This window comes from Nansenia antarctica (assembly GCF_963989245.1).
Source record: "Nansenia antarctica genome assembly, chromosome: 14".
In the NCBI taxonomy this organism is placed as follows: domain Eukaryota; kingdom Metazoa; phylum Chordata; class Actinopteri; order Argentiniformes; family Microstomatidae; genus Nansenia; species Nansenia antarctica.
In genome coordinates, this window is record NC_137684.1 from 21,340,325 (window position 1) to 21,355,683 (window position 15,359).

At 41.8% G+C, this 15,359-nt stretch overlaps 1 protein-coding gene across 2 annotated transcripts; it reads left to right on the forward strand.

Annotated features, from left to right (window-relative positions):
- Window positions 1–6,267: 6,267 nt before the first annotated feature.
- Window positions 6,268–11,728, forward strand: taf3 (TAF3 RNA polymerase II, TATA box binding protein (TBP)-associated facto). Of its 2 annotated transcripts, XM_080545080.1 has the most exons (7): window positions 6,268–6,527; window positions 7,293–7,535; window positions 7,661–9,501; window positions 9,600–9,682; window positions 9,806–10,085; window positions 10,326–10,432; window positions 10,670–11,728. In XM_080545080.1, exons 1-7 carry the CDS (start codon window positions 6,362–6,364, stop codon window positions 10,782–10,784), a joined length of 2,835 nt encoding a protein of 944 aa, XP_080401206.1. In that variant the 5' UTR covers window positions 6,268–6,361; the 3' UTR covers window positions 10,785–11,728. The 2 variants fall into 2 exon arrangements, with proteins under 2 accessions (XP_080401206.1, XP_080401205.1); XM_080545079.1 differs by lacking the exons at window positions 6,268–6,527; window positions 7,293–7,535 and having other exon boundaries at window positions 7,743–9,501; window positions 9,806–10,070.
- Window positions 11,729–15,359: the final 3,631 nt, after the last annotated feature.

Here is a 15,359-nt window from a genome sequence, read left to right on the forward strand (position 1 = left end):
AACTTGCACCCTATTTTGACATGTTTCATGATGTCACCTTGAAACTAACATAAACAATCTCTCTGCATCTTTCACCGTTGTTTTGTCAAAGTTGGGCCACTCAGTCTAATTTCGTAAATGTCCCATCTGTATGGTAAGACTCATCATTCACCTAAGTTTCATCAACAATTGTCTCAGTGGTGTCGGAGAAAAAGCTTGTGACATAGAAATGGACTGATTCATAGTCCTCTCTCCGATTTCATCCGTGGGGGACAATAGTGTTCCGGATTGATAGAGGGGGGAATTGATCACCAATTGATCACCAATCAGTCCATTTGTATTCACAATGGAAGATCAAACAATCACTGTCTTTTGACTAAACCAGTTTTAGGTTTATTGTTACATCCCATTATACAAGTATAAGACATTAAAATGCTTAGGCTTCAGTTCCTCAACATTGCAGCAACAAGAGAAATAAAGTGGCGGTAGTTATAAAGACAAATAAGGCAATGGGCAAGATAAATAAAAAAACACAATAACATATGTAAATAGTAAGACAGAACATGACCGTCTCCACCAAATGTGTCTACAGTGTTAGCCACATTACTTGTACTAGTACAGATGTCTCTAATATAACATATCACAAGCACTTTGATAAGCACGTTGAGCTGCAACGTGTGCAGGAAAAGTGCTAGGCCTATACAAATAAAAGTTATTATTATTATCACGCTCAACAATCTATCTTAAATAGCTATATTTTCTGTTTGTCTCCAGATATTTTCATTGAGATTAGCGTTTAGCAGACGCAAACGCTAAGCCTATAATCAATAAACATTAAGAGCTCTCTTATGAATGCACAAATGATGTGAACGGAACACACCTGATGAACCAGAAACACCTGTCAAGCCAATTGTCCCATTACTTTTAGGTACCCTGAAATAGGGGGATTAGATTATGCATAAACATTTTTATAATTTCTGAATAGTGAAACCAATATGTACTCAAGTACCATCAAATAAAAGTGAATCTCTACTTTAACCTCATAATAATTGTTTGATTTCAAATCCAAACTTTTGGTGTAAATATGTGATCTCTATAACCGGAATTATGAATTAACCTTATGGCTCTTTTTTTGCAATAATAATAGTGATTGTAGTCTACATTTATAAGTATTGCCCCAAACCTCCGCACAATAATTTAAATATGGTAAAAGCAGTGAGCAGTAGAGAGTGTGGAGTGATTTATGGTCCAGAACGTGTCTTGCCTTACTCAGTACTGAAATGCTTCTTGACAGTTTATTTCGGACATTTTTTATATGAGATGTCCAGCTTATTCTATCATCAATTATCACACCAAGAAACTTATTTTCATGAACTCTTTCAATGTCTACACCATCTACTACCTGTATCTGTACTTGAGTATTCATTTGATAATTACCAAATAACATGTAGTTAGTTTTGCTTAGGTTTAATGATAATTTGTTTATGTCAAACCATCTTTTTAATTTGCACATTTCAAGTAATCATCTCCAGTAGCTCCTTTAAATTCCCCCCAGAACAAAAAATATTTGTATCATCTGCGAATAGTACTAATTTTAATGTTGTTGATACCTTGCAAATATCATTTATATAAAGAATAAACAGTTTTGGACCCAATACTGACCCTTGGGGGACGCCACAAGCAATGTCCAAGCATGACGATGAATACTCTCCCAACTTCACAAATTGTTTCCTGTCTCTTAAATAACTTCTCACCCAGTGCAATCCTGATCCCCTGATCCCATACCGTTCCAGTTTATTGATTAATATGTTGTGATTGATTGTGTCGAAAGCTTTTTTAAGATCAATGAATACTCCAACTGCATACTGTTTGTGGTCTATAGCGTTTGTAATTCCCTCGATTGATTCAATTAATGCCAGTGATGTTGAACTGTTTGATCTGAATCCGTATTGACTGTCAGAAAGTAATTTATGTTTGAATAAATTCTATGAATCTATGAATCTGTCTAATCTGTTATTGAATAGTTTTTCTAGAATTTTTGAGAATTGTGGAAGTAAAGAAATAGGCCTGTAATTTGTGAAGTGGTGTTTATCCCCAGTTTTATACAGCGGTACAACTTTAGCTATTTTCATTTTGTTAGGAAATGTACTGGTTTGGAACGATAAGTTACAGATGTATGTTAGTGGTTCTGAAATCCCCTCAATTACCTTTTTCACAATTTTCATATCAATTTCATTTGCAATCACTAGATGTTTTGTATTTACATGTATTAACAATATCTATTATTTCCTTTTCTTCTACTGGTGTAAGGAACATTGAGCTATGGATTCCTATCTATAAGGTTGTCATCCCAATCCTCAGATGACAATGGATCAAGATTTTTTTCTGCCAGGTTTGGTCCAACACTTACAAAAAAATGATTAAAGCTATTAACCACATCATGCATATTATCCTTTATAATGTTGTTATCAATAAAATGGATAGATAGATAGATAGATAGATAGATAGATAGATAGATAGATAGATAGATAGATAGATAGATAGATAAATAAATAGATAGACAGACAGACAGACAGATAGATAGATAGAAGCAAGCCTACTAATAAGTAGCCTATGTTGTATGGAAGCATATAGCTGACATAATTCAAATGCCAATGCAATACGAGATTGCAATTGCATGTTCCACTTTTGCATGCATTCTTTCAGACAATATTCAAATTCAAATGCAATTCTAATGATTTAGAAGTCATGCGCTGCTTTGTAGCTGACAAAATTCAAATGACCGGGTACTTTGCTCTCCCGTCATGTCCACGCCCCTTTTTGTGTGATAGCAGTGTAGAAGTTTGACTGGCGGTCAATGGACATTTCTGGTCTTTGCTACTTTAATCCGATAAAATAAGAAAACCGTACTGCTTTTTAGATATTAGGAGCCCAAATCCGATGGCCAGTTAGGCAAACTATTATATAGTGTCGTTGCCGATCAATGATCGACGTCGTTATATAGAGAAAAGTAATGAAATAGGGGTTGATTCATCAGAGCAGTCATACGTCATCTCCCTGTCATCAGGGATTTGTCGATCTTTGATTTGATTTGCCGTGTAAGTCCCCAGATGAGAGTGTTACATTGTTTTCTTAAGATAGGATAATGAATACATCTGTTCAATTGGCATTTGCCTACTGTTAATCAGTGCCTACTGTTAATCAGTAGCCTGTATGGTGTATTGAAGATGTTATAGCTAGCTAGCTACGATTTATCATGAAAATAATGAACAGCAAGCTAGATCCAAAACTAGGGCCGGTGGAGGAGGGCAAGTGTCACATTGGACAGACTACCAAAACAGAAAAATAAAGTATCTTAACGACAGCAAAAGTGATGGATGTCAAAAATAGCCTACATTACCTGGAGATTCAATAAGATACTTTTATATGACAGGATATGGGTTAGGGTTATATGACACCTGTAGCGAGATAGATAGATAGATAGAGCCAAAAGTAAAAAGTCGCTGAGAGACGCAACCAGGGTCTGGCTGGTAATTGTATGACGCGCCAAACAATCCGCTGAGATGAAAAGTATGTTTTAGAGCATTTATTGAATAGAACAATCAAACTTGGCGACATACAAAAATAAGCGATCAAAACCAGAAAAATAACAAACAATGCGTATAGAATATAGAATAGAATATACTTTATTGTCCTTGTACAGTTGCCTATACAATGAAATTGTAGTGGTTCTTCTGAAGGTGCAAAAACAGAAAAACATATTCACATATTCATAAACATATACACATAACATATCACAAATATTACACACTAGACAAATTCAAAAGCGAAAATGCTATTACCTTGCAATATCACCCCCCATAACCATATGACTTCTCAATACGGTGATCAAGGCAATAAACAAACAAGTAAACTCACAATAAACCCAGCCTGTTATACTAAATACCCCCTAAATCATATTCATGCCTCCGACAACACCTCAGGCCTTTGGGTGGTTCATCCACATGGATGGAGGCAGACTGAAAGTCTGTAGTCCTACTTTGATTGTTTGTTTATTTGTGACGGGTGACGCGTGAATAACACCGGCACAATATTCAGGCTAGTATGGCCGTGAGCAAGAGGACCATGACCCTAAGCATCCATATTATGACCCAGCCTGGAGCACTCTTGTTGATGGAACTTTATTAAATATGTGGGATAAAGCACTCTATTTGTGGGTAGACTATGCACAAGGTGTCCTGGATGAAGGGAGAAGTGTGTTTCAATGAATTATAACTTTATTGGGGGCATATCCGCATATGGCACTCTACATGGGGGTAAAAAGTGACTTGGAACTGCTCTCCTTCCATGGAGGCCTCCATAAATGGATAGACGCTACACCCTTGTGGGTGAAAATGGTAGTGACAACACTTATTCCCTGGCTGCTGACATGCCCCATGCCCCTGTGCTGGAGGTCACATAGTTTGACCTTAAGGCCTTTGAGCTACACAGACTACCAGGGGTGTTGATTTATACACACAGCCCGGCAGAGAGACACTATCATGGGCATGGAAACAGAGTCATAGGCCTCACTACATGTGGAACAATAGAACCAGGCTGCTTCAGCTACTCACACAGCCCAGCAGAGAGACACTATCATGGGCATGGACACAGAGTCATAGGCCTCACTACATGTGGAACAATAGAACCAGGCTTGTTCAGCTACTCACACAGCCCAGCAGAGAGTCACTCTGCTGGGCAGTAACTTGCCTGTTATGGAGGCCTAAAAAAAGGGAGATGAAAGTGAAGCTGAAATATTGTGAATAACACCGGCTATGAAGGTGGTACAATCACAATACTCATTTGCTAACTTCACCATCGGTATACGGTCATTTTGAGCCCTTAACCACCGCACTGACACCCTGAGAAGATATGCTTTTAAACGTAAACTCAATGAACCGGGAGTTCACCCGGTGCTGCTCGCAGCACCGCTTGCTGCTCGCAGCACCGCTTGCTGCTGGATGAAACTCCCTTTGACAGCGGGGGGAGAGAATAGTTCTACCCGGGAATTCGCTCCACGCTGTGTCGACCGTGATAGGAGTGTAGTATCGACACCATTCAAATGGTTTTGGATTCCCTGTCCTCTCCCCTATCCGGACACGTTTGAATTGTTATCCTAACCCACGGTAAATCACAGTTATTAACCCGCAAAGGGTGCCTCCGGGCACCGTCTTTGCCCGTGAATAACACCGGCTATGAAGGTGGTACAATCACAATACTCCTTTACTAAGTTCACCATCGGTATACGGTCATTTTGAGCCCTTAACCACCGCACTGATATAACATCTTCATATACACCATACAGGCTACTGATTAACAGTAGGCAAATGCCAATTGAACAGATGTATTCATTATCCTATCTTAAGAAAACTAATGTAACACTCTCATCTGGGGACTTACACGGCAAATCAAATCAAAGATCGACAAATCCCTGATGACAGGGAGATGACGTATGACTGCTCTGATGAATCAACTCCTATTTCATTAATTTTCTCTATATAACGACGTCGATCATTGATCGGCAACGACACTATATAATAGTTTGCCTAACTGGCCATCGGATTTGGGCTCCTAATATCTAAAAAGCACTACGGTTTTCTTATTTTTATCTGATTAAAGTAGCAAAGACCAGAAATGTCCATTGACCGCCAGTCAAACTTCTACACTGCTATCACACAAAAAGGGGCGTGGACATGACGGGAGAGCAAAGTACCCCGATGTGTTTCCTAGAACATGTCAATGCAATTGCGTTTCACCGAATTGCATAGTCATTTGAATGTTGTCAGCTACAAAGCAGCGCATGACTTTGTCAAATGGCTTTGCATTATAATTTTAATATTGACAGCGAATGTGCACATCAGGTACATGAAAATGCAAATGCAAATCATTAGAATTGCATTTGAATTTGAATATTGTCTGAAAGAATGCATGCAAAAGTGGAACATGCAATTGCAATCTCATATTGCATTGGCATTTGCATTATGTCAGCTATATGCTTCCATAATGTTGAAGGCAATAGTTGGACTTGCCCACTGTCTCGGTGAAAACGTTACGTGACTCTGTCCCTCTGATCCCGGTGAACGAACCCATCTCGTGTGGGCTGGGCCATGCTTGTGCGCAAGTGTCAACTCCGCTTTTCGGGGATGGGTTTGTCGATGGAAACAAGATGGCGCGTCTGGCAAGAGCGCCAACATATTTACACGAATAGATGTCCAAATTAGCACTCATCGGGGCGTTTCGTTTGCGACCCTCTCGGGGTTTCATGCATCATGGAGAGCGTGACCATGTTTTCCAGTAGGGATTGACCCAGGTTAAGACCTGATCATTAAAGCAAGTCAGCGAGATGTGCGAGAGCTACGCCCGCTCGCTGCTGCGTGTGTCGGTGGCGCAGATCTGCCAGGCGCTGGGCTGGGACGCCGTCCAGCTCACCGCCTGTGACCTGCTCTCCGATGTCCTGCACAGGTACATCCAGCAGCTGGCCCGGGGCTGTCATCGATACTCAGAGCTCTGTGAGTACAGTGTTTATTTCCTTATGACTGTATTGTATAAGTGTAATAGTGGATCATAGTTATAGCTTATAGCCCGCTCTGGGACTGGCGCCCCTCAACGTGAGGCCTAGTGTGTTGGTTGTCAGATCAGGCTCAAAGTGCTCAAAGCTAGTTGTGCTGGCTAGTTTTGACTAGCTACTAGTAAACAATCATGTTCATGGATTATGTTAATAAGATTATATTGATCACAAAGCTAATATTTTATGGTTTTCAACTGTCTGCCATGTGTGTTTCTCAATTTGAAAGCGGTCATGCAGCAGTGTGTGTGTGTGTGTGTGTGTGTGTGTGTGTGTGTGTGTGTGTGTGTGTGTGTGTGTGTCTGGCTCAGATGTCAACATGGGCATGTTAGGGGAGTGTTCTGTGATATGGCTTCCAGTTTACAAATTGTTGTAAAATAACACTCACTGGTTTTCACTAAAGACATACGCTAACTTGAATTTGCCTGGACTCAGTGTTATGTCTGTTTGTGACTTGAACCATTCAGTTGTTTCACATTTTACTGCCCAAGGTACAGGAGCGTATTAGTAATCTTATTAGAAAGTATCCCTCAGACAAAAAGGCAGTCCTTGCAAACCATTGTATGATAGCTCTAGAGCATAATCAGTTTACGATAACATGCATGTCTCACTTGTCTTTATGTTGTGAGTCTTGGGGAGAGACCTGTGCGATGTACACATAGTAGAGATACACAGATCTAATGTCTTGTGATCTGATGTTTATTCCCAGATGGGCGAACGGATCCTATGCTGGATGACGTGGGCCAAGCCTTCACGCTGCTGGGGGTGAGCCTGAGTGAGCTGGAGGACTATGTCCACAATCTGGAGCCTGTGGGCTTTGCCCAGCAGACCCCCCTCTACCCTGTCAGCAAGAACAATATGCTGCAGTTCCCTCAGCCTGGTGCCCGTGATACAGAGGAGAGGAAGGACTACATTCCAGATTATATGCCACCCCTGGTCTCCCTACAGGAAGGTAAGGCTTTAGCACTGCTACATGCTGGACGTTGCTATTGGTTGTTTATGGTCTGGGTGGTTGCAAACCAGGCAGATTTGCTGATAAAGATTCATGTTGTTTCTCTATTTGTCTCACATCTTTAGAAGAGGAGGAGGAAGAAGTCCTTGCTGATATGGGCACCTCCGCTGAGGCTATGCAGGTCCCACTGGACGATGATGATGAGGACATGGAGGACGATGAGGCAGTCAATGATGAGAACCACCCAGTGAAGAGACACCTGGACAGCCCTGATGCTGCGATGGGCATGATGCCCACATCCAAGAGGCCACGCATGCACCCTGGTTTCAGCCCAGAATGGGGGGTTGAGCCCAGGGAGCCCCTAACCTCCCTCAACCCCCAGCGTGTTCCCCCAGGCGTTCTGGCCTCTCACGATGGCCTGGGCTCCCTCACTTTATCACCTGAAATCCCCTCTGGAACCCCAGCTTCCTTCAGAGCTCAGCCCGTAACACCCAGACATTCTGACCACAAGTCTCATAGTGGTCAGGGCCGCAAACCCAAGGTGTCTTCCCCTGGCAGACCACGGACTAAATCCCCCAAAGGAGTCAATGCTGGACCTATGGGTGGTAGCCCCATTCGCTCCCCAAAATCGTCACAAAAGGAGAGGAAGAAATCCCCTGGACATACCAAGAGCCCCAAAAGCCCCAAGAGTCCAAAGATGGGCTCTGCCAAGGCTGCTCACCCCCAGGGGAAGGCTGAGGCTCTGCAAAGGCTGCCCCTGTCAGCCCTGAGCGAGAGGATGGGGAAGGAGAACATCCATGTCCGCCAGAGCCTGGAGGATATGGAGCTAGCTGAGGCCCACCTCAGGAAACTGGAACCTGACAACACTGCCATCGACGACTCCATTGATGCCGTGATTGCCAGAGCGTGTGCTGAGCGGGAACCTGACCCGTTCGCCTTCTCTGGCTCAGAGTCAGAGAGTGACGGATTCTCAAGCCCCAGGAGACTCACCATAATGGAGCCTTCAACGCCCAAGTTCATGCTAGGGGCCAACAGCTGTGGGAAAGGCACCTCAACACCGCTCCACCTCAACGCGGGCCCACCTGGAAACTGGACCATGGACGACTCCATCAATGAGGTCTTACGTAAGGTAAACCAGGGGGGTCCCTCGGGCACCCCTCAAAACCAAGATTACCTGTCCTCGGCATCAGCCTCACCACCCACCCCTGAGCCCCTCCTCAAAGTGTACGAGGAGAAGAACAAGATGGTGTCCTCAGTGGACATCAAGAAAAAACTGAAGAAGGAGCTCAAAACTAAAATGAAGAAAAAGGACAAGGAAAAACCGAAAGACAAGGACAGGGATAGGGACAGGGGGAAAATGAAAGAGAAAAACAAGGATAAGAACAGGGACAAGAGTAAAGACTTCTCTAAGGAGGCCAAGATGCCCTGGAGGGACTTCGCCAGCAAGGATGATGACCTGAGGGAACACTTCCGGCAGCAGGAGTTTGGTGGGCCTGAAGTCTCCATAAAGATCAAGTCCAGAGATGGGGGAGATGGCTCTAGGAAGGAAAAGGACAAACACAAAGACAAGAAGAAGGACAAGGAGAAGAGCAAGAAGGACAAAGACAAACGGGGCAAGGACAGGGGTAGGGATGAAAGGAAACTAACTGGCCTCACCCCGTTCGGTTTGGGTGATGCCCAAGCACCCCTATTCTGCCCTTCCACCTGTCTGCGCGTTCCCTCCATGCTGCCCCCTCTGCCCCCCATCCTCCAGGACAAAGATGTGAAGAGTAAGGAGAAGGACAAGAAGAAAGACAAGAAGGAGAAGAAGAAGAAGAAAGATAAAGACAAGGAGAAGGAAAAAGAGAGAGAAAAGGCAAAGGAGAAGGAGAGGGAGAAAGAGGAGAAAAGAAAAGAGAAGGAGAGAGAGAAAGAAAAACGAGAGAAGGAGAAAGAGAAGGAAAAGGAGAGGATCAAGCTTGAGAAGGTAACTTGTCTTTTCCAATATTGATTTGTGTAGTGATTATATCATACATGAAGTGTTCTCTAAAATCTGTGGCCCCCTTTTCTTCTCTCTGTCCCCAGGTGAGGGTGGAGACCCCAGTGGCTATGCCATCTCCGGTCATCCCCAGGCTGACCCTGAGGGTGGGTGCTGGCCAGGACAAAATGTAAGTGCTGTGGCTACAGTGTGTGGTTCAAGGCCTCTATATTGTAGACACCAATGCGGTAATTTATATCATAACCCACAACTTAGTCTTTGCTCTGACTGTTCTCTTTCTGTCTATCACCAGAGTTATCAGCAAGGTGGTCCCAAACGCAGAGGTCAAAACACCGGTGCCCAAAGCCCCTGCCGCCAAATCTGGACCCGGCAATCGTCCTCGGTCACCGCCTCCACCTCCAATCATCCTCCCCCCGGTCATACCCACGTTGGCCCCTCCGCCCTCTCCTCTTCCCCCTGCCGTCGCCGCCGCCCCCCAACTGATGCTCTCCCCCACTTCTATGCTCTCCGCTGGAGGATCCCTCAAAACGCCTGTCCGCAGCGTGGTGACTGAGACTGTAAGCACCTACGTGGTGAGTCCTACACCCATGTATCACTCATCAATCTTACATTGCTATTCCTTAGTAGCCTGTTGCTAACACTGTACGTTTTTCAATGATCTCCTTTTCTTTAGAATACTGCTAATACTGTACGTTTTTCCGATGATCTCCTTTTCTTTAGAATACTGCTAATACTGTACGTTTTTCAATGATATCCTTTTCTTTAGAATACTGCTAACCCTGTACGTTTTTCAATGATCTCCTTTTCTTTAGATCCGAGATGAGTGGGGGAACCAAATCTGGATCTGTCCTGGATGCAACAAACCTGATGACGGCAGTCCGATGATTGGCTGTGACGACTGTGATGATTGGTACCACTGGTAAGAGCCGTGTCTTTATTCACCTCCAGCCAAGTCACTGTTGCTTTGCCACTCATTTTGTATATGTCTCTGTCATAATGTTATTGTATTGTCACCTGTATTTTCCTTACAATAAAATAACATTGTAGAAGCCACAGTTAGGATGTCTAATTGACATTATTTGAACAGTTGCAACTTTGCCATGAATACTGATGCTAAGCTTCACTCTTCCCCACTCTTCACTCTTCCCCACGCCAGGCCCTGTGTTGGGATGCTCACAGCCCCACCTGAGGACCAGCAATGGTTCTGTGTTAAGTGTGGCAGCAAGAAGAAGGACAAAAAACACAAGAAAAGGAAACACAAAGTGCATTGAGACTATGCAAAAAAGCACACTTTGGACATTTTTGGATTGTTTCAAGCCATCCTGGAACACTCCTGGCACTGCTGTAAAAAGACAAGAAATAATGAATTAAAATATGACACATTCACTCCTGATTTTAGTGAATGAATCATGGCTTGTGACTCTGTAAAAAAGAAAAAAAAGACTTTAACCAGCACATATCCAACCTCAGTTCTCCTGTGGGCTCCACGGTTACCCATCCCTGTGTTTTTGGGGGCTTGATGATGTTCACGTGGAAGCCCAGTGTTCAGGGGAATGTTTTGGTGGTTTGATTTCAGAGAGATCATGCATATTCATCATGGTTACAAAAGATGTTGTCACAGAGCAGGGACATGGTATAGAGAGAAGAGCTAAATTCATCATTGTCATATTATTCTTGTTGTTTTGTTAGTATTGTCACCAATGGAAGGTCAAAATCAAACTGACTCACAGATGCCTGTTTAAATCCTCCCCAGTTTTCCGCAGTATCATTAAATATGTCATGTATATAAAGACGACTGCATTTGTGTGTATAAATGTGTAAATACCAACTTCCAAGCCAAGTGCATTTTGTTCTTAGGATTCTGACTTGTTAAATCCATTTCCAGATATTGGTTTTTAACTTGAATGATTTTCTGTAATTTCTGTATATTTTTTAAAACGAAAGTTTGTATTTTTATTTTTATTCATATGGATTGTCCTGGAGTTATGCTGTAGCTGTGCTTGTTGTAACGTATCTCATTTAGCTGATATTTCAATATTAAAGCCTAACAGTCTGTTGTATGTTCTCATATTACCTGTAAATCTCATTGCCATCCAAAAATGGTCATCTGTACCCAAAATCTCTGCTCAAATATCGTTGTATAATTCAGTTATCATTTGAACACATACGCACTTCTATCCTCATGCATTTTATACATTGATTGTTCTGTGTGCAATTTTCATCCCTAAGATCTTTTTTCTTCTTCAGTTGTTTGTTTTGAAGCATTTGATTCATGAAAATACAGTGGAAATATTTTAACAAAACATTGATTTGAGAAGTTGAATTTGTGAAACTTAATTCCAAACCTTTTGACAAAGAAACATGTCATTGATTTGTGTGTCTGAGGTGCTTGGAGTTACACAGCTGAAACATGTTGCAGTGTGTCACAGCCAGGCTTGAGATGAACCACGGGTAGTCTGTAGCAACCATGAAAACCATAGCGTAGGATGTTATACATCTGCGGTGTCTTGAAAAGTATTAAAAGTTGATGAATACATTTTGGGAAAATCAAGACCCTTAATAAGTATTAAAAAGTCTTATCACGATCTTATGAGGTCTTGAATTTTGTAGGTATTTTTATGAATTAGACTCTTGAGTTTATTAGGGTTAGAGTTTGAGTCCTAAAAACTTTTAGTAAAAGTTCGTGAATTTATTAGTTTTATTAAAAAAACAAAGATGAACCGGAAATTGTGTTGTATGATAGTGGTCTAGTCTATTGCAAACTAAAGCTGTTAAGTTAAAGGTGTCACTGATGTAAACGGTTACAGCTCCAAGTGGCGGTGAGGTCTGGAAAAATATTGACAAGGTCTTTAAAAAGTCTTAGAAAGGTATTGAAATTAACCTCAAGATTCCTGTATATACCCTGTATATAAATGCCTTCCTGCTATGATATGCACAGTATTTAAATCGGGCTCTTGAGTTTGTCAGTCAGGTAGTGCAGCATAGTACTACCTTGAACTGAAATATTCTGAGGTTTTTGCATTTCTCTGGATGACCACATGGTGTCATTCTTAATGCAGGGAGGCATGCCAAGACATGAGTGGTGGAGCTTCGCTTTTGAAATGTTTGGATATTGGGACGTGAAGAATTCATTTTGTGCACAGCATGGTCATCAAGAGAACATGTGCTCCCAAATAATGACTAAGAAATAACAAAACGTTTCTCTGGTTTATGGTTAGTAATGTGGACTAGTAGAGTAAAATTATTATATACAATTATTTTTTACATTATTAATTATTACTAGTAGAGTACTCCACTTAACAGTGTGCTTTTGAACTATAATAATGAAATTCCAGTCGTCAAATTGCAGGATTTTGTTATCCAAATACATACGGTAATAGAAAGGAAAGCTATTCAAACCTCTAGTAAGCAATAAGCATTAAACTCATTCGAAAAAGGGAACAAGCTATTTGTGTGCCTTTTTCAGGAAGTAAATGTGTTGCCAGATCACTCTTCTTTTTGCTTTGTGTCTCAGTAATCTTGATGATATTTAAGAATTGACAGTACATTAGACCTGGCTGTTACGGCCCGATACATATAATGCTGGGGGTTTAGCTATTTTAGACTAATTGAATCAGTCTGGGCTCTTGATCTTGGTTGTTGGAATCTTCACAGTGAACTAAAAATCCTGTCCGGAACTGCATGTGTGTGTGTGTACTGTGTGAAGTGTACTGTTATGCTTGGGCTGTGTTGCGTTAAGTGGGTGGATAGTGTAGGTGAGTGCTAAAAATAGTGTGAACATAATCAGATAGAGTGAGTACTGCTTCTGTGTGCGGCACAGCTGGCTCTAATCGAGAGAAGATATACCAGAGGCCCTCTGATGTGAAGAAATCAAAGAGGAAGTGAGGTGGGATAGGCCCTAATCAAGGAGAAGTGAAACATGTCCTCTTGCACATGCGAGATAAGCTAATAACACGTGGAGTCACACAGATAAATAAAATGTGACTTTCACATTTCTCTCTGGTAGTTTTATCAGGCAACACCATGCATTCAACTTCACACAGGCTAGACAGAATGCCTCCATTGAAAGTGTAAACATTTAGCAAACACTATTTACTTGACAGGTTGAACTAGACATACAAGCTAATCATGTACAGCACCCCCCTGAACAATATTTCAGACCCTACATGAGAATAGAGATGTTACAGATTACAGATACACCTTCAATTGACCATGGCTGTCTAGTCCTGTTGATAATCTTAGCCAAACTCTTATGGTGTTGGGTTAAGATTTCTCTCTCTCCCCCACCATGTGCCGGTGTCAAGTCTCATACAGTCACAGCTTGTTGCCAGCATCTGTTCAATCATAAATTGTTCCTCCATTACCCAAAGCTGGTTAGCAAATGGCATGGAGAATGTCTCATTGGCATAGTTAGAGGCCTTCTTTATTTAATTACAATATAACACATTCAACTATTATGTTCACTCAGTATGCTTAAAATTCTTAGTGATAGAAGCCCATTGACCCTAGCTTCAGTGCTAGCTATTCATACACAATTGGCTAAACGTGGCCTGGGCAATTTAGCGGAACACATCTACAGTATACAGCATGTCACATTATTTCCACATGCTTTACGCAAGCCATGTGAAACCCCAGATGCTGGCCAGAACCAAGCACACAAGTTTCATTTTAACTTCACAAAACACAGATACAGACTACAGAAACTGCTGTTATTCTAAAATACTTAATAAAAGAGAAAGCTGGTGGTTGTTGTTTTCACTTATTGTAAAGAGCCCAGCTGCAGTGTGGTGAACATGTGCTAGACTGTCACTCTGGGGCACTGGTGCATGGGAGGCACTGAAACTAGGTCTCAGCCACAAACCCTTTTACATTCTTTTACACCCTTTTACAAGTTTCAATGTTTATTGTCATAACATCATCTGCTTGTATGGCAAGTAAGAATTTCACTGTACTGTCATACAACCGAATGATGTACAGTACATATGACAATAAACTTTGAAACATTCTAATGTAACAATTGCATGTACTGTAACATTTGGATCAGAGGCATTTTAGAGATTAGGGTTGAAATCAGCAAGACATTAACTTAAGTTTCTCTGTGCTCTGCGTGGTGCCTCTAGCACTGGCAGTCATAGTCAGACACTCAGTAACACATCACAAAGCGTAGGATTTCAACATCAGCGTTAAAATATTTATGTCAGCGGAAAGAGTGTAAGAGCAGAGCTGAAACCAGAGGGATTTGTACTCAGATCAGAGGAAGAGGATCCCCTTCATGTTGGTCTCATCCCCTATGATACCCGCATGCGAGCCTGACCCTGTTTCAAATGACTTTCCTACTTAACATCATGTTGCTCTAAGGAGAGAAAGCACCTATGGGGGACTGAGGCCTAGATTTAATTTCTCCTGGGCTTTCAGAGTAGGATGTTGCGGCAAATCTCTTTCAAAATGGCAGCTAGATATTGTTGCTCATGCGCAAGGGTTGTTCTTATGTACATATATTGAGAGTAGAGAGTAGTAGCCTTCCATAATCTACAGGAAATGTTCTGACTGTCTGTCATTCTTCCTGTGACTACTTTATATGCAGATGAGCTGTGTTACTATGCAACTGAGGAGACAAAAATAGAACAAGTTATTATCTATGCCTTGGATCCTGTTGTTGGTAGGTGATGGCCAATGGCTCCAGGGCGTTATGGTAATGGTTATGTAGAATGTCTAGTTCTGGAATCTGTTTATATACATATATGACATTTTTGACATTTTGTCAAACAGCTGTTGTGCTATACTGGCATTTGGATACACACATCATGTATTGTATACAACATATCATAGAAATGTCTCTTCAAGGC

What these genes read in the sequence shown, in the direction of transcription:
- taf3 (XM_080545080.1), top strand. Translation starts at nt 6,362, where the DNA reads ATGTGCGAGAGCTACGCCCGCTCGCTGCTGCGTGTGTCGGTGGCGCAG. An exon ending in TCATCGATACTCAGAGCTCT is followed by an intron (nt 6,528 to 7,292) that starts GTGAGTACAGTG and finishes GTTTATTCCCAG; the next exon opens with ATGGGCGAACGGATCCTATG. An exon ending in GGTGCTGGCCAGGACAAAAT is followed by an intron (nt 9,683 to 9,805) that starts GTAAGTGCTGTG and finishes GTCTATCACCAG; the next exon opens with AGTTATCAGCAAGGTGGTCC.